Here is a 20767-nt window from a genome sequence, read left to right on the forward strand (position 1 = left end):
TTAAGAGAGTTTACCCACTCTTTATAGACCAAGCTTGTGCTGGTCCCCATATTTAAAGACCAAGTGGCATTGTCATGTAATTCCAAGAGTGAAAGACTAGCATTTTCCTTGATTACTTCTGTCTCCTCGTGTGATGGTGTGGCCACCTATCATATTTCTGTTTGTGTGTTGGTGCACAGGGACATCAGCCGATGGAGGTGGCAAGCGTCAGGAGCAACTGTCTCGCTTCTCCATGCCTGACCTCAGCAAAGACTCAGGCATGAACGTGTCAGAGAAGAGCAACATGGGCACGCTCAACTCCTCGGTCCAGTTTCGCAGCTCCGAGTCGCTGCGCAGCCTGACCTCGGTGCAGCCCTACATGGAGATGGACGTCCCCGTGGCGGTCAAGTACCCGCTGCAGTACCACCACCAGCCCTCGGTCGTGAGCGCCCTGCCGCCCGGCTTCGCCTACCAGGAGGAGGACCGGCTAAGTTTGGTGAGCAATGCCAACAGCGCCCGTTTGCCCGCCATGAGTGACCGGGAGCGCGGAATGCGAGGGGGACGAGGTAACGGCCCAGTGGAGGAGCCAAGACGCCGGCACCACCATCACCACCGGCGATCCAGGCGCTCACGGCGCTCCCGCTCGGAGAACGCCCTCAACCTGGCCGCCGATCGCCGGGTGCCCGCACACGAACGGCCACAGCGGCGCGTGTGCGAGGACTATGACCGCTTCCCCCCACCGCGAGGCCAGCAGGACGCCCTGGGCGGCAGAGGAGGAGGAGGGGGCAGCCATTTCCGGCAGCAGCCCTTCCGGCAGTGCCCTCGGACCACCTCGGACCTGACGCTCCAGAACGCGGCTGCGCTGCGGCCGAGGGGCCTGCGCCTTGGCTGGGACGACTACGAGGACTACGCCGACGAGGACGACTGGTGCTCCACGTGCTCCTCCTCGTCCGAATCGGACGATGAGGGATTCTTCCTGGGCGAGCCCATCCCGCGGCCCATGCAGCTGCGCTACATGACCAGCGAGGAGCTCCTACAGAAGTACAGCTCCGGAGGACTGGCTGGCCCTGGACAGATCGGCAGCCGAGGGCAGCTGCACACGCGCAAGCGCAGGAAAAGCAAGAACTGCATCATCTCCTAACTGAAGCCACGCAGGGTAGTGACCAGGTCACACTCGTTGTAGCTTATCCATCTACCCCTGAAAAGAAGAAAATAAAACACTTGCACAAAAGCATTTTCAACTCTGTTTAAAAAAGAGACACCACTCAAAAACACGTTTTAAGTATTGTGAGATAACAGTGAGTGAGTCACAGTAGGTTAATCCGTCGACATCACAAATGTTTTGCATGTTTGCTTTTTTCTTCTGTTTCTGGTTTGATATTACAATGTCATTACTGAGTATTATATTTCAAACAGCTTCTACTGCATTTTGAAGGTCTGCTATGCCATCATATTGTACTTATCAAAAGCCAATGTGCAATGGTTCTAAATGTCTTTTATCCGCCTTCGTAACAGTCCTGTATGGTTCAGCTTATTCCTGCAATGTGGATTTCTTAAGTATCATTTTAGGCTATTATAAGGTGTATATAAATGAATTAATGAATTCACTAAGTTAAGGATGTAATGTAAATACATTGTAAATGATGTACCACAAATTTTATATTTTGTATTGATAGAATTGTTTATGTATTATATATAATGTAGAAATAGAAAAGCATGCACATTAATTTGCTGATTTTTGTCCTGCGTTGAAATTAAAGAGTATTTCATCGAAGTTTTGATACTAGTTGACTGAAGGTTTGATGCTAGCCCATTCGCGCTGGATGCTGCACGATGCAACATTCTATCTCCCGCTGGTTGCTGCATAGCACAACATTGAATCTCTCGCTGGTTGCTGCATAGCGCAGCATGCTTTTTATTTCATGTTTCTAGGTGCTACAGAGGCTTAGATATTAAGGTTTTGGTAGACGTTGACAATTCTTAGTATTTTTTCAGAAAACCCTCAGGAAATAAGGTTATTTAGTCTAGAATGCCATAGGATTCTATTGGCGTTTTTAGCAGGCATTTTAGGAGTAAATGGGCTAGTTGACTGACTGGTTTCTCAGCAGAGTAACTGGTGCTCATGCCCCCGATGCCTGATGCAGGCAGCTCAGACATTCTCACCATCTGCTTGATGCATAAATACGTAAGAGCACAGAGAGAGAGAGAGAGAGTGTGGAGAGAAAGAGAGAGAGAGAGAGAGAGAGCGGAAATTAAACACTTATTTACACACCTCAATGGTAATTGCAGAAATTAGTTTTTTTCTTGCAGCCTTGACAAAACAAATTTTTTTTGGAAACACTTCCCTTTTCCTTTTGAATAAGTAATCAGACCAAGCATCAGCCTAAACATTTAGTATATTCCATGTTTTTTTTACATGGAAAAGTTTGGTGAACTGGAACTGTACAAACCTCTGAGCTGGAGGACAAAAGAATGCATTTTTTTAAATTGAATATCGGCACAAGCTCTTTCAGGGCATAGTTAACATGTATCATATGAGTTTGTCTAGTGATGTGATGCGTGTATGGTTTGCGTGTATTTAGGTCTTTGCGGGGGCCAAATAACCTTGAGGAAAACACTCTCAATTGGCTGGCAGGGACTCGACAGACACAGCTGTGTGAACATGTGATCCACATTATGGTTCTCCTCCTATGACTTTGGGGATTTTTTTTTTACACTCTTTCTCTCTTTTGTGAACACACACACATGGTCCCTGGAGAGCACGGGCAATGTGTGTGATGCCAGCAGGACCCTGTCTCTGGATCATTGTTTCCAGAGAGAGAGAGAGAGAGAGTCTCAATCTTAATTTCCATCTGGATTGGTATTGATCGAAGCACACGACTACTATCCTGGGGGGACTGTGAGGCAGATGAAAGTAATTTGAAACTCATCAGCAGAGAATCTCTTTTTCCCTCTCTCCCCCTCTCTCTCTCCCCCCCTCTCTCACTACCCCTCTCTCTCTCCCCCTCTCTCTCTCTCTCCCCCTCTCTCTCTCTCCCCTCTCTCAACCCCTCTCTCTCTCCTCTCCCCTCTCTCACTCTCCCCTCTCTCTCTCCCCCCTCTCTCTCTCCCCCTCTCTCTCTCTCTCTCCCCCTCTCTCTCTCTACCCCTCTCTCTCTCTCCCCCTCTCTCTCTTTCCCCCTCTCTCTCTACCCCTCCTCATCCCCTTTTTATTTACTCATTAGTTTCTCTTTTTTCCGTGCTCTTCATTGTAAATGAACAGCACTTCAGGGACAGCAGTTCTCTGCCTTGTGTTATAATGAATGTGAGGTTGACGTCCTTTCAAAAGCAATTCAGATAAAAGCTGTAACATGCACAAGCACTCAGTACCAGCAGAGAGGCTTCTAAAAGTGCTATAAACTGACAACACCTTTGGGGAAAAACAATCAAATCTCCACATATTTCCCCAAATACTTGGCAGGATAAACCAAAAAGCTGTCATTCACATTGGCTCCTTTACAGGCCTTCTGGAGAGAGTCCCAGACAGTGTTAATAGAGACGTGCTGTAGAATGTTTCAACTGGATCTCTGGCTATTTGAACACAACGAGGGCTTCCCCGTACCCCAATCCAAACCCACCTAGAGTCCGTCTCACACACACTGGTCTCTGGTTCAGTCACCACCTCACAGCTACCATCCCTTCTGCCCCACACAAACAAGATGGCTGCAAAGAAATGTAATAACAGTTACAATCAGCTTGGCTCCCCTGTAGAAAAACACATGGTATTTGCCTGTTTTGCCTATAGTCTGCTGAATCATAGTGTTTCATGAGTTTGCGCCTAGCCAGACCCACTGGTACGGACACATACCCACACTGTTAGACAGATTTTCTCTCCTTTTTAACCGCCAATTAACCAATGTTCCCACATTCCTTTGGCTGGGGTGTGCGCAGGCAGGCGGTCATGTGGCGGAGCTAAACATGGAGCCCATAAACCTGAATGAAGATGCTCACAGTCCCTCCTGAGCAGGAACGTGGCTCTGAAGGGCCATTATGCAGGAGGACTGAGAGCTTCTTTTGCTTTATGCGTGACAGTACAGGGGTAGCTATGTTGAAGGCTGAGACTGACCGCCTGTTAAGGGTGTGGGTATGTAGTGTGTGGACAACAAATAAAGGTATTCATAATCATATCAAAGATCTTAGAACGTAGCGCTCTATAATCTTTGATTCATATGCATTTCTAAAACGGATAGTTCCGGTCCTTGATTATGATTGGCACAAACATACGCCTTGAGCGCATTTCTATATTACTGCGCTAGCACAGCTCGATCAGAGAGGGTTAAAGCGGATTTGAGAACAGCTATGGGGCTCCGCGTGCACGTCGTGCCTAACAAGGCCCCTTAGCTGTTCTCAAATCAGTGTGACCTACAGCGCTTACTGCTTAAATGCATGGCTCATTCACAACACCTCCATAATGAACTCACTTATTGAGTGTAGGAGAGAGAGAGAGAGAGCATTCTTATATTTAGGAATTTCTGTCTAAAAAATACTTTTAAAAAAGCCTAAAACCCATTTAAGTGATTGTTTCTTCTTCTGGTTTGGAGACCCCTATATTGTTAATTGATATTACTACACATTCATAAATTGCTGTCAGACAGGGAAAGTCAATCAGCCTAGCCGTTTTTAGGGCTTCTTAAAACCATATTTTAGCTCAAATATTTCTTCCACTGTACAAGTACTGCAGTTAATTATGCTTTAATTGCAGTGGGTGCACTCCACATACTTACATAGGTAGCCTATGGGCCTGCAGAACAGTAGGCTATTAAAAGCATTCTGAATAATATCTATAATCAGGCTGTATCCTACAGAGGTCATAAACTAAGGATTTGTTCTCGCCACGCCACATTATCTTTCTGTACTGTTCATCCACACAGATTAAAATCACTTTCAAGAGTGCTGAAACTATTTGACACCATCCACATTAAGTGGATTCTTCTGCAACTGCCAACTGTCTGCCATTGCAAAACTCTGGTTGACATTGTTATTCATTGACATTGACAGGACGGAGAGAAAAGCAGACAAAGTTCCATTTATAGTCTACATCATGTCATCAGACAGCACTGCTGGATATGCCCAATGATCCAGGCTTCTAATTAGCGCTGCCTCACGATCATCGCTAATGACATTAGCGTCTAGTAAATCATCACCTTCACTTTGCTAGCGCGGAGACACATTGCTGCTGTCATGATAATATATACAATCTGATTTTTAACGGGGGCTTTCAACATTAATGTAGTTTTAATGTATCTTCATCCATCGCCATTTCCCGGCACTAGTTAACGAACCCTTTCTCGTCGGAGTGCTCTTTGTTTTCTGCTCATAGCTCACTTAGAATTTAAATATGGCTGAGTAGGAGGAATGGCCTACATTTTCACCTGAAAGTACTTGAGGGAGGAGAAGGCTTTTCCTGTCTGTCCTTGCAGTGAACTTCCCTTGAATGTCAGATCCTCCAGGTAGCTAAACTAACCCTCGGTTCTGCACGTTGGTAGCCTGGCTGCTTTGCAATCTTAATACCGCCTGCTTTCAGCCAAGGTCTTTTGTGTAGGCCTATGCATTTCCTGTAATTAAAATGGCTGCCAAGTTAACAAACATGTGCAGGCTTTCCAGACCCAGTCCCGTTGGTTGTTGGCCGTTGCTATGAGGATATGTAGAGTAAGTGTGACAGAATTACAGTAATCTAATCCCCGTCTCCATGTCTCAGATGGACCTTTTGACCAGATTAGCTGGTGTTTTGCTACTGGGATGGCAGAGATTAAAAAGGACAAACACATGCACTTGCTGGTGAGTGTAAACAATGATTAACTCTTCCACTGAGGGTGTTCTATTCTGGGTGTCTTTTGGTGCAGTGCTTTTTTTTTTTATTCAAATGTGAACTAAAGGTTTATCAACCTGGTTTATTATCTGGCAGTTAAAAATGCAGTTTGGGACTTCATAGTTAAGTTGTAGAATTGCTGTTTCCTGCCAACAAGTAAGTGTCAGTGCACCACAAAAGAACACACAGTTAACCTTTGAAGACTGGCTTGAGCTGGAGTTTCTTGAAAAACTGCCGTTCACTTACACAGGCCCAGGTTGCCCTTAGCATGGGAAGACGTGTACATTGTACATTGGGGAAGACGGATAAATAGCTCCCCCAACTGACTGTAATATGTTACTACAAAAGCAGAACTAACTGAATTCTATCCTCTAACATTTTACATTGTACTAACAGTATAGGCTGTTAATGCAATAAAGAGAGATGTTGGTAAAATTATACAAATACTTATAATACAAAATATAAAATAATACAAAAATCATATAGTATAAAGTCAATTGTATTACACATGTGTAGCTAGGCTATTGCATGTGGCTTATATTATAGGCTAAAACTTAAATACCAACATGCTATGGTTGTATAGAATCTAACTAAAATATTGCCTGAATTTATCACTAAATCACAAAATCATCCACACTTCCTGCACAGGCTACATCCACCCAAATGTTGGCTCTCTGGTGCTCTCTGCTCTGACACACACTTTAATGAAACCTTGGGTCACGTCAATAGTGGCCAGTCCAAACAGTCTGGAGGAAAACAGCTTAAGAACTCTTGACGAAAGACCTTAAACGTTCCCACCGCGATTCTAATTCATCGGTTTGGTTCATCCTTTCTAGGAGATAAGGGAGGCTCTGTGGGGGGTCAGGTCTAATACCACATCTAATTTCAGCCAAAGATAGCACCAATCATTTCCCCTTCCTTAAAAAAAAAAAGCGCCACCACGCTCAGCGCATACAGACGGCGTAAATGAGTCTGCCTAAGCCTGTGGAGCCTGGCTGGCGTTGATAAGAGAGCCCTCGCTGAAGGCTCCGCCAGTCCAGGTCCCCTGCCAGGTCTCGAGTGGCTGTCGGAGTTAATGAAGATCCCTGTCTTGGCGGGCAGAATGCAGCTACAGGGCTGAGAGGCCGTGCTAAGCAGGGGAGTGCTAAATGAGTTGTAGCATGCGTTCTTTTTGCTGCATTTGACAGCATTGATGTCTGTGGTGGCTAGTGTGGCGCTACAAGAGGTGGCATTCAAGGCAAGGTGGAAGGCATTCAAAATACTAAACATGTGTTTATAATGGTCTCTCTGAAATTAGGAATGAACAACCATCTTATTAAGCAAGAAATGGATCATGTTCTAAAACGAACAATAAAGGTGCCTCGTTGTGTATAGACAGAGATAACACAACGAGGCACCTTTATTGTTAGTTTTTGAACATGATCCATTTCTTGATACTTCTACCAAAGTACCAAAGAAAAGCTGTGTGAAGGGTTTTTAGTTAGCCCCACAATATTTCCTATGTCATGAATACCCTACAGGGTAGAGTCTTACATATCACAAGCCATATTCTTTACAATTTCAATTCAATTTAATATCACTTCTAGAGCGCCAAAACATTGCACATGTCTCATGGCGCTTTACAGGGTGTTAAACAGTCAGTTTACAGACACACATATTTTAATACAATGACAGTCCAGAGGTTGTAACAGTTGGATGGGTCACAGTTGGATGGAGCTTGGTGTAAAGTCACCTTCAGTGCCATGAATGGTTCAAAGTGATAAAACCTTCTTTGTTCTCACAATGACATATGCGATGACCAATCTTATTGTGAATGAATAAAGTGCAGCAGAGACATGCAGCTAAAGAGCAGGACTACAGTCAGTCATCTTAGCGATTGATACAAGAGGTCTCTACACAAGTGCACTAAAACTTTGTCGCCAAACACACATCCTCTTTCTTCGGAGACCCACACACTTTGATCCTCTTGAACTCCTCGGATATTTCCAGTAGGGTCTTGCCCTTGGTCTCGGGCAGGAGGAAAAACCCAAACAAAGCACCACCCAAACATGCTCCAGAGAACAGCAAAAAGCTGAAGGATTTCAGCTGGGCCTACGGAAGGAGAGAGAAGTGAGATGAGAGAATGCCAGAGAGACAGAGAGAGAGAGACAGAGAGAGAGAGGTCTCCATGGGGGTGGGAATTACAGTGGGAGTGGGAGTTTTCTCAACCCCCAGAAAACTCACCCAGCCAGCTGTAAAAATTGCAATCTTTTGCTGTCAAACTTTAATATGCATTTAAGCACTTTCAAAGTGACGGCATTTAATAAGTGCATGAGAGATATAGAGTCTTAAGCACAAGGATCTAGAGCCTATAAGAACTGATCTACAAATAACAGCTCATTAAGTAGTACAATCTGTAATTGTAAACGCAGAGTAGCTAATTACAGTGCATGAAAATGCACTGTTCTGTTATCCGAAGTCTTCTTCTTCTTCTTCTTCTTCTTCTTCTTCTTCCCACCACATTTCTGCGTCTAATTCAGCTTCAACCAACGTAGAAACTTCGTTCAAACTTTGTAACGTAGGTCTTGAAAAGGACACGTGGGGAATGTATTTTTCACTTTTGTAAACTTTATACTTTTTGAGATATTAATAAAAAAACAAGCTTATTTTTCCCCATAGACTTAACATGGGTTGATGACATCACAATGGGCTAATTAACTTGATTTGCACCTGTATCAACTTCCAGCTGCTCACTACTAGGACCCATCAAAGGGCCAGTTAACCCATTTGTGCTGGATGCTGCACGACGCAACATTCTATCTCCCGCCTGTTGCTGCATAGCACAGCATTGACTCTCCCGCTGGATGCTGCGTAGCGCAGCATGCTTTTTATTTCATGTTTCTAGGTGTACAGAGGCTTAGATAGTAAGGTTTTGGTAGACGTTGACAATTCTTAGTATTTTTTCAGAAAACCCTCAGGAAATATGGTTATTTAGTCTAGAATGCCATGGCATTTCAGGAGTAAATGGGTTAAACTGATTGCACCTGTATCAACTGCTTTCTGCTTAACTAGGCCAACTCTCTCTGTGTATCTCCATTCTACAAGGATATAAGGCACATTCCATCCAACTTTCTATCCATTCATCCTCTTCAAACCATTCACTCATCCACCCATTAAACTATCCACCAACATCCATTAAACAATATCAACATCCATTCAACTTTGTCTGTCAACATCCATTACACTATCTAAATTCAACTTTTAAACTATATACTCTGTCTCAGGCTTTAATCATACAATCTGGCTCTCTTAAGACTACAGATTCTGTTCCTATTTCCTCTGCCCACAACTGTTTCAAAATAAATGTCCTCACTACAATAATTCACTATTAAATAATTTAACTATTTAAACTACTACTACTAACTATTTAACTGTTTAGACATTTCAACTGTCAGTTGTTATCAACTATGACTCCTGCCAACTGTTTCCAAATAAAAGTTTGTTTTGCATTTTATGTTAATATACAGTATGTTTATATTTTCATGCACTGGTAATTTCCTCGAAATTACATTTTCTAGTTATTCTTCCCACCAAGTTTCTGCGTCTAATTCAGCTTTAACCGTTTAACGTAGAAACTTCGTTCAAACTTTGTAACGTAGGTCTTGAAAAGGACATGGAATGTATTTTTCACTTTTGTAAACTTTATACATTTTGAGATATTAATAAAAAACAAGCTTATTTTTCCCCATAGACTTAACATGGGCTGATGACATCACAATGGGCTAATTAACTTGATTTGCACCTGTATCAACAACCAGCTGCTCAACTAGGTCCCATCAAAAAGCTAATTAAACTGATTGCACCTGTATCAACGGCTTTCTGCTCAATTAGGCCAACTCTCTCTGTGTATCTCCATTCTACAAGGATATAAGGCACATTCCATCCAACTTTCTATCCATTTATCCTCTTCAAACCATTCACTCATCTACCCATTAAACTATCCCATCAACATCCATTCAACAATCTGCCTATCAACAACCATTCAACTTTCTGTCTATCAACATCCATTACACTATCTAGATTTAACTTTTAAACTATATACTCTGTCTCAGGCTTTAAACATACAATCTGGCTCTACAGATCCTGTTCAACTATTTCCTCTGCCCACAACTGTTTCAAAATAAATGTCCTCACTACAATAATTCACTATTAAATAATTTAACTATTTAAACTACTCAACTATTTAACTGTTCAGCCATTTCAACTGTCAGTTGTTATCAACTATGACTTCTGCCAACTGTTATCAAATAAAAGTTTGTTTTGCATTTTATGTTAATATACAGTATGTTTATATTTTCATGCACTGGTAATTTCCTCGAAATTACATTTTCTAGTTAAACCTATTAAGCCTGGCTGCTTTTGCATGATAGACCCACGTGCATAACAATGGTTCATTGTTCTTCAGAGATCTTAATGACTTTACCTTTCAGCCGGAGCAAAGGAATCTCAAAGAACTCTTCTTAGGGCTAGTCCACACGTACGAAACCGATCTTTTTTTCCTCCGTCTTCCCTGAAACCGCATCAAGAATATTTGCGTCCAAACGGATCCATCTCAACACGACTCAACACGTTACTTCATACCCCAGGCCTATAGGTGGCACTGTTTCTTTACAGAAATTGACCAAAGTTTGTGTGCTTTACAGACAGAATAGGCTATGACAAAATGGATAGTGCAAGGAAACCAGAATTGTTTGTGTGGACTGATGGTGAACTGTCAACTGTAGTCAACTGTAAAACTAATAAACTTTATTTTATGGTTTGTGAAGGGTGCAGTCCCGTCCTTTATTTGGCTAACGCAGGTAGGCCTACTAATCACCTTTACTTTCTTTGGTTGTAGGATAGTCCGTGATTCACATTAGTTTTGGCTATCACCGCAATTAGGCTACTAAACGCAAGGCTTACCCGACTTCTAGGGTATTCTGTCGCCACATTTATAATATTGCTAAAAAACCTTCCTTAGTAACAGTCAATACGTTTGCCTACATCAAATCAAATCGCGCATTTGCATTCAGTGTGCTACCAGCTTAACGTGAGTTCTAAGCGTCTTTGTATGCTTATATCTGATTTCACTCGACTGTGAATGCATGTATATTTGTTGTAAGACATGTAAAATAAATGAATGACACTGGCACTACGCACAAATTAATGTAGCCTAAACTTACACCGCACTTTCCTAATAACTTAAGTTCTCTCGCGTCACTGACAGTAGCTAGAATGCATTAAAAAACACCGTCCACCAAGTCATAAGCTATCGGCGCTGCGCAGCACCAGTTGTGATATTTATCTGAGTGTAATCATAGGTAATGTCATGTATGAAAACTAGTATTGTTAGGTAATACTAAAAGTGCAAGTCCAGGGCAGCTGAGGTGTGGCGATGACATCATCGATCATGCATAAGCAGGATGTCTTGGGTTTTCGCTGTCTAAACAATTCAAACGGACTCACGGTTTCAGATTTCTCCACTCTGGGACCAGGTTTCAGAAAAGTGCGGTTTTGGGCAGTGCATTTACAGGATTCTTTTGGACGCTCGGCCAAGACGAAGCAAAACCTCTGCGTTTAACCTAAAAAGCGTCTCCGTGTGGACGGGCCCTTATTCTAAAAAAAATAATTTCATTTCTTTCAATAACAGTATGTTGCCTCCTCCACGTCATCTGACTTACTATGAGGAAGGGGAAGATGAAGCTGAGCACGGTGAACCCCAGCCAGCGCAGCGTCCCCATAAACACGAAGGCTGCAGGCCGACACGACTGGATAAAGATCTCATGAGTAAGGGAGGGCAGAACTCCAGCTGGAAGAGAGGCAGCGAGAGAATGTCTTACTTCAGCTGGCCGAAACACTCTCTACTTGAGCAGGCTGACACCATTCAGAGTATGCATAAGTGCCTGCATGTTGGGATGAAGCCTATGTGTTTGTCATACATACCAGGTCCTCCACAATAGAAGATAATAAAGAGGAAAAACAAGGCGACGGTGCAGAAAGATATCCAGGAGGCAAAGTCCTTCGCCCAAATAAGGAAGTGAGACAGAAGAGGACACATTATTGTCATTTGAATACAACAATTGGATAATAACTGACAAAAGAATGACTCACTGTGTGCAAAAGGATGTGGCAAAATGACAAAAGTTAAATATAATCCTGTTCTCTCAGAATCATCTCTATCGTTATCTGAGCACGTTAGATACTCTAGGCACCTTGGAGAAATTCTTTTCACCGAGACCTTTGAAGTCTTCAGCAGAAGACAAGATTTCATCATTTGTGTACAGAGGGAGGAAAGTGGTGAGGATGAGGAAGACTGACCTGCAGCAGAAGCGTGATCGTGATTGACGCCATGATCACAGACATGGCAGCGAATCCTCTCCATAGCAACACCCGTCTGCCCACGCTCTCGATGAGGAGCCCCTGTGGACACAGAGCAACACAAATAAAAACTGATAAATAAACAAGATGGATAGAGAAGTAAACGAGTGTCCAGCTGGCTCCTGGCCACGCCATCGGTCAGTGTCATTACTGCTGGTGCTGCGGAGAGGGTGGACGGCACCAGAGGAGCACGCAGGTGATTTATTATCCCGTTAAAAACACTCCGCTTTCCCCATTCACTTATGCTGACCGCCAGACAACAGACTCCGTTATTTCAGGACAGGCCTGTGTCGTGTCGGCTACAACTCACGCATGAGATGGAGGTGAAGACCTCGGACATTCCAATGCCCAGAGTCACGTAGCGGATTTTGTCCTCTGAAATGCCAGCTTCCTGGAAGATGGTGTAGGAGAAGGCGCTGATCTAGAGGAGGAAGAAATGTTTAGAATTCTGACTCAAACACATAGGACATTTTTAAAAAGTTTATTAGAGCCAGATTTAGAGCCAAGATTGAGATTGAGTATTTTGGGCTCTCCTTGGTCATGAATAATGTAGGCCACTGTAAGCACAGATGTGGTGCCGTCACCATGGTAGTTTGTTTGCATTTGGTGCATGCACATGTGATGAATTCAGCAAGCATCATTGCAGGCTCCTACCCCCAAAGCCTGTTAAAGGGTAAAAGAGGTGCTGTAGTCTTACGGCCGAGATGCCACAGAACTGGATGCAGCTGTGGACCACCAGCATGGTGATGAGCTGCCAACGGACGTTCTTATCTCGGAGCAGCTCCAGCAGGCTCTTGGAGCGTTTGCCCCCGATGGCCGCCTGCTCTGCCTTCATCTCCTCCATCTCCTTCTCATAGTCCCCAGGACCCCACAAACACTGCAGGGCTGAGAGTCCACCACCACACAGAGAGAGAGAGAGAGAGAGAGAGTTAGGTTTGAGTTTGGAGGTGTGCTTATTATATACAAACTATTCTTTAAAATGTCCTGGATATTTTGATGTTTAGGTATAAAACACTGTGGGTGTTGCAGCTCCAAGCTATATGCTGTCGAACATGAGATTGGTCTTGTAACAAGTGCTGAGGTGGTTAGAGTAAATCATCTGTATGAGACTTTAGTCATGCCAAAGGCAGTGTCATCCATGACTTGCAACTCCTTGAAAGTGTAACTTATTTGGGAAGGCCCTGGCACTGACCACAACCCCCCCCCCTACCCCCACCTTTCTCAGCTGATGGGATGTTCAAATCTTGTCACCTTTCTTGCATTTCTCTGCGTTGTTTTTCTCTATGAGTAAATACCGCGGTGCCTCAGGAAAGAACGGAAGAACAAACAGCAGGATCAGGGTGAACGCTGTCGGGACACTGAGCAGGATGTTCCACCACTCCTCACGGCCTAGAACCTCCCTGACATGTTCACACAACAAACAAAACATTTTCAGTATGTCGAAAATGACATGCTTAGTACATTTGGATTTCAATCAATATTAGTCTTTGTGGAATACTTCTAGCTGACCTTAAGCCTGCAAACTGTCCTGCCAGTTTACCAATGGACGTGAAGGTTGCTGATGTAAGTGTGACCATTCCTCTTAGTCTCTTTGGGGAACTCTCCCCAAGGTAAATGACATGGACACTACCAAGTAAACCTGCAGTTAGCAATAAAGGGTAGACGTTATTCATTCAGTCGTTCAGCTAGATGTATTCAAGAAGCAATTTTAATTTCCAAAACACAATTGCTCAAATCTATAGATCATAATCACTTATACAGACTTTTAATAATGTATAAAAACATCTTACCTGATGTAAACCCAAACATTAACCGTGAAATGAGGATCATTTCAAATGAGTTTGCGTATTTGCTTGTTAGCATCATGGCTGAAGCCACAACACTGACCACATTAGTATAGATCATAGTTTTCTTCCTGAAAGGTGAACACACTGCATGTGAATAATCCCCACAAGAATAAAAAATAAAAACATCAAATATGTGAATGTGATGATAAAAAATAACAGAAATAACAGACTAGAATATTACCTTCCCAGCTTTCCAGTGATTACTCGGACTCCCACTGACCCAAAGAATCCACCTAAGGCATAGAGTGCCACCACAGCAGACCAGATAAATGTGACTGTGTCTGGCCCTGGGGGTCCATAACGCTCTGTCCAGCTACTGTTAATGAAGCGCTTCACAAACTAAAGAGACAGCAAACCAGGGCGACTGTGTGATGGAGAGTCGTACAATATGATCTCACAGGGAAGCATTAATACGGTGTTGAAGACTTTGAAGAAGAGTGACAAAAGTATTGTCAAAGGTATAGTCCACTTTACCGGTGAAGGTGAGCTGAGGACAGTGATATGGAATCCATTCTGGAATGTTCCTCCCATTCCCAGCACAATAATGAAGAGCACAGCATTTCCCCGGATCTGCGTGAGGAATTGTGAGAGTCAGATGTTGCCTGCATCCAGATTTTACTAGATGATGGTTACACAACAGGAGCAGGAGCATTAGAATCCCTGGCAAATTCATACAAGTTAAGCTCACACGCTGTAGAACCTAAGCTCTAAACAATCACTTAATTGAGTGCTCTCAACTCAAATCTCTAGAAGTAAACTCAATATCACTCTTTTATGCACAATTTCATGAAAAAGAATTAGGGTGCTGTCCAGATTGTCAGATATGTTATGACTGCCATGGGAACAATTGAGCTTGTTGTAACTGAACAAAAAAGTTAGTTCTTTTTGAGCAGGCAGAAGGCCTAAGCAGCTTCTGTGACCAATTTCTAAAACTATAAAATTCAATAGTATTTACACTGTTTAAAGGAAGCATATGTAAGATTGTGGCCAAAACTGGTACTGCAATCACTTTCAAATTACTGTAGAGCGGTGTATCCCTCCCCTGCCCCTGACTCGAGGTTGCCAACCCGATGCCAAACACTACTGACTTTGTGATTAGTAGATAGGTGGAGGGTCGCGCATCAGGCCAAAACACAACACAACATGACAAAACACAACATCAACATCAGTTGAGGGCTGCAACTTCACTTTTTAAATGACAATATCCTGGCCGGACTACTGTTGTCAGTTAGCCTAGAAATCTAGACGCACCCTAGTGGCGGCAAATTAATTTGCTCAGCCTGTACGTCTAGTATCAAACCATAGGGATTTCTATTGGCTGACGCCGTGGACGCCATCCAATCACAGCTCTATTTTGTTAGAGAGTCTTAAAGGCGGGGATAACGACAGTCCCGCGACGGTGAACAACAAGAAAGGTGGCTATGGCTTAACTAAGAGCGGTTGTTTGAATCGGCGTTGGCGTCAACTTTGGAGGAGTTGGACTTGTGCTTTTCTTTGAAAGTTGAGCAACACAATGCACTTAAGTCATTCCTTTCGAAGAAGGATGTATTTGCCGCTTTGCCGACCCGGATACGGATATGGTCGTGAAGGCTGGCCTATTGCATGCCTAGGCAGTTTGAAAGACAATTCTCTGCCCGCCCCTTGGATTAAGCGAGGTGAATGGTTCGATTCCAGACTATACATTTCAATGATATAGGATGGCCCGCCAGGCTAGTTGTCAGTGATATAAGTATTTGAAATGAACATGATTTCTTAATGTCTAGTGACATATCAGGGCCATTTTATGATTAATTGAAATACATTTCTTACATATGGTTCCTTTTTGTTACTTGTGCCTTAGGCTTACTAATCAGTGAATAAATAGGCCTACTGTAAATTCACGTCACCCACGTGCCATAATGCACATCACGTTCCAACGACAGTCATGTGTAGCATTCATTGACAAAAGCAAACTGCTGAGTCATGAACTTTGTGTTCAGAAATACTTTTTAGGTTACTCTGTTGATAGGCAATAGTCTCCCTTTAAATTCCTTGAGATTTCAAATTCATTGTATTTCCTATACTGGTACCAATTTCTTGCACAGTTTGTTATACAATTGTAAATTAACTAATTTCCTTTGCATATTAGCCTATCTATAAAAAAAAAAGGCCTCAGTTGTTAAAATGGTTTAATCCAGACTATTTTCAAATAAGAAAATATAGCATACTTACCAGATGTTTCAACAAACTTTCCATTTCTAGACAACGTCTTGTTCAGAGCGGTGCTCAATGCCAAGTGATATTTTTGCTCATGCAGTTAGGCATCTTAAAGAGATTAATTTTTTACATATTGAGAGAGAAAGTTCAGTGATTGGTGGACAGTAGGCTACTCTTTGACAGCATTGCAATGTCCTGGCAATCTCAAAGTGAGTGTGGTTTCCAAAATGTGTATAATTTTGTTTGGGTGAAATTATAATGTAGAGTAGAAAATGAAATTAATTATTAGGCCTATTTGCCTTTACGGTGCTGCATACCACCAGAAGAGGGCAGCAATCATTTTTGTCAAGTGTTTTAGTTAAATATCACCTCTTTGTGCATTCGTTGAGTTCACTCTACAGGAAGTACAGGTTTTTGATTTCGCCGTTGTCATTGTAGCAAGAAGCTAGCTAGTTGAAGTACCAGTGTGTGTGTGATTGATAGCTCTGTGTAAAATACTCCAAAATGCCTCTGGAAAATTTGGAAGAAGAGGGTCTACCTAAGAACCCAGACCTGAGGATAGCACAGCTTAAGTTTTTACTGACACATCGAGAAGATGCAAAAGTAAAATCGGAGCTTATGGAGTCAATCAAAGAAAACAGTGAGTAACGTTAGCTAGTAACCCTTGTATAACGTTACCCAGTTTTTTCAGCTAACGTTAGCAATTAGGGTTGGTAGATTACTGTGCAGCGTTCAATTAACTCTGGCTGGTTGAAAACATATACAGATATCTGGGTATAAGTAATGTGATATAATTCTTTATACATTTTGATTAGTTATTTGTCTTTTTATCTGTATCCCTTGATTGTTAACCATGCTGTTGTAGGGTTAGCTAGTAAGCTAGGTAGAAGCTATCGGTAAATAGCTTGGCAGATTGTGCTAACACTCTTCGGCCAATTTGAGTCAGCAACTAACGTTATATGTTAGCTGGGGTGTGAGGGACGTTTGTGGACTAGCTTGCTTGCTCTCGGGTCAATAATTTCAGACACGTTTAACGTTACTCTAGTCAAATAAAGCAAAGAGTAATGGTCAACATTAGCTAAATTTTGTTCTATCATCTGGTCAGTGCTAAAGGCAAACTAACGTTAGCTCGCCAGCTGATAAAGCTAACGTCAGTCATGCACTCCGTTTTGGGGAACGTGTAGTCTAAACCTTTATTTAGGGAGGCATCTTTTTCGGTGTCTTCATTCCTGTGTATTCATGTGTGTTGGTACCATGCAAATTGTTACGATATTTATGTTTTCAGATATGGCACCTTACTACGAGGTCCTTTGCAAAGACTTGAAATGGCAAGTCGATGGGGACCTTCTGAGCAGAATGAAGAAGGCAAATGAGGAGGAATTGAAACGGTTGGATGATGTTTTGGAAGACGCAGAGAAGAATCTCGGAGAGAGCGAGATTCGGGATGCTATGATGGCCAGAGCAGAATACTTGATACGAATTGGGAATAAGGTATCGTTTACGAAGGAAACTATAATTGCGCTATATAAACTGTATGGCTGTTGCGCCTGTATATTGCATTATTTCACCACGTTGTTTGTGTAACAGACCATTGCTGATGCTGAGTACTCAGTTGATCACAAGTACATGTTTACCAATGACTGTAGTCATTGATGTTCGTGATCAGTGTCAGTATGACTTATTTTGTGTGTGTTTGTTTGTTCAGGAGGAAGCCCTCACAGCCTTCAGAAAGACATATGACAAAACTGTAGCTCTGGGACACCGCTTGGACATAGTCTTCTACTTGCTCCGGATTGGTTTGTTTTACATGGACAATGACCTCATCACACGCAACACAGAGAAAGCTAAAAGGTAAAAGCATGCACCTGAGGTTTTGGTCTTGTAACCAGTGGCTCCTTCACCCTTTGAAGTAATTAATGAGAATAAGCATTGTTTTTTCTCTCTGAAGTCTCATTGAGGAAGGTGGTGACTGGGATCGGAGGAATCGCTTGAAGGTGTACCAGGGGCTGTACTGCGTGGCCATCCGTGACTTCAAGCAGGCAGCTGAGCTCTTCCTGGACACCGTGTCCACCTTTACCTCCTACGAGCTGATGGACTACAAGACCTTTGTCACATACACTGTGTATGTGTGCATGATCGCTTTAAAGCGACCAGACCTTAGGGAAAAGGTATCTGTCAAAAGAGCACTCGAAAAGACATGCAATCTTGCATTCAGTAACTTCAAAATATTAGTCGTAGAGATCATGGTTTTTTGTATTGTGTATTATGGTGGTTGAAAAATTATCTTCAGCTGTAATTGATGTGTATCTACTTGGTGGGTTGACTGCATAATATTTGCATCTCTTCAGGTGATCAAGGGGGCTGAGATTCTCGAGGTTCTGCACAGTCTCCCTGCCGTCCGTCAGTACCTGTTCTCCCTCTACGAGTGCCGCTACTCTGTGTTCTTCCAGTCTCTCGGTGAGTCCGCTGCATGGTGTCCAACATCCGATTTTCCTCCCCTTGGACTAGTCCATCTGATTTGTACTGGCCCCTCATATAGTTCTCCTGATCCCCCAAAAAGTCGCTTTTACAAAACTTATTTATTACATTGTAATGTATCCCCCTTTTTCTGTTAGTAGCTTCAAACTAGGGCTGCACGATTTGGGGAAAATATCTAATTGCACGTTTTTTGGCAGATATTGCGATTGTGATTTGATTTTTGAATGTCAATCGAGTTCAATATTTCAAAATGTCTATTTAATTTGTGCCACCCCTGATTGGTGAGCACGCAGAGACGCAGGGACGGACTGTGGACCTCACTAATCAGAATTGTTGTGCCCTCACGCACTACGCACACCCACCAACCAGAAGTGCCATAGTTAATATATAAATGTATGCAAGTCAGAAATGTCACAAAAGTAACTGTGCACGATTGTGTAGCTTTTGCAATAGGATAATTGCGTTGGTTCATATTGCGATTGCGATAATTGTGCAGCCCTATTTCACACACTTAGCTTCAACAAGTTAGCATCAGAGAAATGACTCATGATGGGCACGAAAAAAAAACGACCAAACGGGTCTGTAACCGGCCTACCAACTTGCCCATCATGCTCTTTCACTTGCCTCGGGCTGTTGACCCGTGGACATCCGTCCATTACTACTTCCACCTGAGTCCAGACTGAATCATTCTATTTACTTACAACATATTCTGTGTCAATATTTTTTACAAGCTTCAGTTTGTAAGTGAGTAGAAGCAGTGTTGAAAGAGTGTGATTAACTCCTCAGTACTATTTACAAGGCTGATTTCTTACATCATGTAATAACAATATATTATCATGTGTCATTGTCATAGAGGTAAATCAGTTGATCTCTATGGCGTCCAGACTTCTGCCAGTGCCGGTCGTGTGCTTTTACGAGATTGGATGAGTCATGGTTACCATCCATAACTAATATTTGAGGAGGTCAGGGCGTATGTCTCAAATTGGAGCAGTATCAACTAAAACTACATATCCTGACAAAACGCTTTTGTCCAAAGTTACTCAGTTATCTTCCCCCTACCCCATTCATCAGTATGTCTTCCTCTGTGTCGTCTGCACACAGCTCGAGTTGAGCAGGAGATGAAGAAGGACTGGCTGTTCGCGCCGCACTACCGCTACTATGTCCGGGAGATGCGCATCCTGGCCTACAGCCAGCTGCTGGAGTCGTACCGCTCCCTGACCCTGGGCTACATGGCCGAGGCCTTTGGCGTCAGCACCGAGTTCATAGACCAGTGAGTCCCCCGCCGCTGCCCCCACGCACGCCACCCCCAGGGTGGTCCGGAGGCAGAGCACACTTCATTTGTCCCATTTTCCTTTTTGTTTCTCCACAGGGAACTGTCCAGGTTCATCGCAGCTGGTCGACTACACTGCAAAATCGACAAGGTCAACGAGATTGTTGAGACCAACAGGTAAAAGACAAACGAGTGAAAAACTGAAAGTAATTTGGTGTTATTCGGAAGTATGCCTAGTAGGTTTTCTTACATCTCTCATTTCGCAGGCCTGACAGCAAGAACTGGCAGTACCAAGAGACTATTAAGAAGGGAGACCTTCTGCTGAACAGAGTCCAGAAATTGTCCAGAGTTATCAACATGTAAGATGGTGCGAAGTCTTCAGTATGCGAGCGACCTTGATGGTTGTACTTAATACTTAATGCCTAATTAGTCAGAATAAGTTACTCTTTTTTTGTGTATATAATAAAAAAAAAAACCTTTTCAGACACTTTTTCCAAAATGTCTTGATGTCAAGTTGTACAATTCTGCCATGCAACTCGGTAAAGCCCAAATATTCAATAAGTACATGAAACATTGTGTTTGTATAAATAACTGTATAAATTATTTTTTATTTACAGAAACCTGTTACAAAACAAATAGACTATACAATCTTTACTTTAAATAGTAAGTCTAACCTACTATGTTTGTTCATGAATTACATAGCAGCCAACACACAAAAGTCCAGCTGATCAAATGATTTTGATTATGTATACA

General features: G+C 42.8%; 3 protein-coding genes across 3 annotated transcripts in view; 2 read left to right on the forward strand and 1 right to left on the reverse strand.

Moving 5' to 3' along the window:
- Positions 1-1731, forward strand: part of prickle2b (prickle homolog 2b) — an 85164-nt gene extending 83433 nt beyond the window's left edge. Inside the window, exon 9 of the mRNA XM_048255138.1 lies at positions 180-1731. Coding sequence (XP_048111095.1) covers positions 180-1120 — 941 coding nt within the window. The 3' untranslated portion in view covers positions 1121-1731. The remainder of the gene's footprint in view (positions 1-179) is intronic.
- A 5693-nt stretch (positions 1732-7424) lies between these two features.
- On the reverse strand, positions 7425-16369 carry slc2a9l1 (solute carrier family 2 member 9, like 1). The gene is made up of 12 exons (XM_048255434.1): positions 16282-16369; positions 14545-14640; positions 14252-14409; positions 14014-14138; positions 13733-13862; positions 13475-13623; positions 12921-13108; positions 12534-12644; positions 12164-12265; positions 11789-11864; positions 11527-11654; positions 7425-7918 (listed from the first exon to the last, which is right to left on the reverse strand). The coding sequence occupies exons 1-12, from the start codon at positions 16303-16305 to the stop codon at positions 7733-7735; spliced, it is 1473 nt and encodes a 490-aa protein (XP_048111391.1). The 5' UTR covers positions 16306-16369; the 3' UTR covers positions 7425-7732.
- A 305-nt stretch (positions 16370-16674) lies between these two features.
- Positions 16675-20499, forward strand: psmd6 (proteasome 26S subunit, non-ATPase 6). Its single transcript, XM_048254185.1, has 8 exons — positions 16675-16906; positions 17552-17757; positions 17972-18117; positions 18215-18434; positions 18615-18723; positions 19846-20014; positions 20114-20191; positions 20281-20499. The coding sequence occupies exons 1-8, from the start codon at positions 16771-16773 to the stop codon at positions 20375-20377; spliced, it is 1161 nt and encodes a 386-aa protein (XP_048110142.1). The 5' UTR covers positions 16675-16770; the 3' UTR covers positions 20378-20499.
- The last annotated feature ends 268 nt before the right edge of the window (positions 20500-20767 follow it).

This window comes from Alosa alosa, chromosome 10, assembly GCF_017589495.1.
Source record: "Alosa alosa isolate M-15738 ecotype Scorff River chromosome 10, AALO_Geno_1.1, whole genome shotgun sequence".
NCBI classification, from domain to species: Eukaryota; Metazoa; Chordata; class Actinopteri; order Clupeiformes; family Clupeidae; genus Alosa; species Alosa alosa.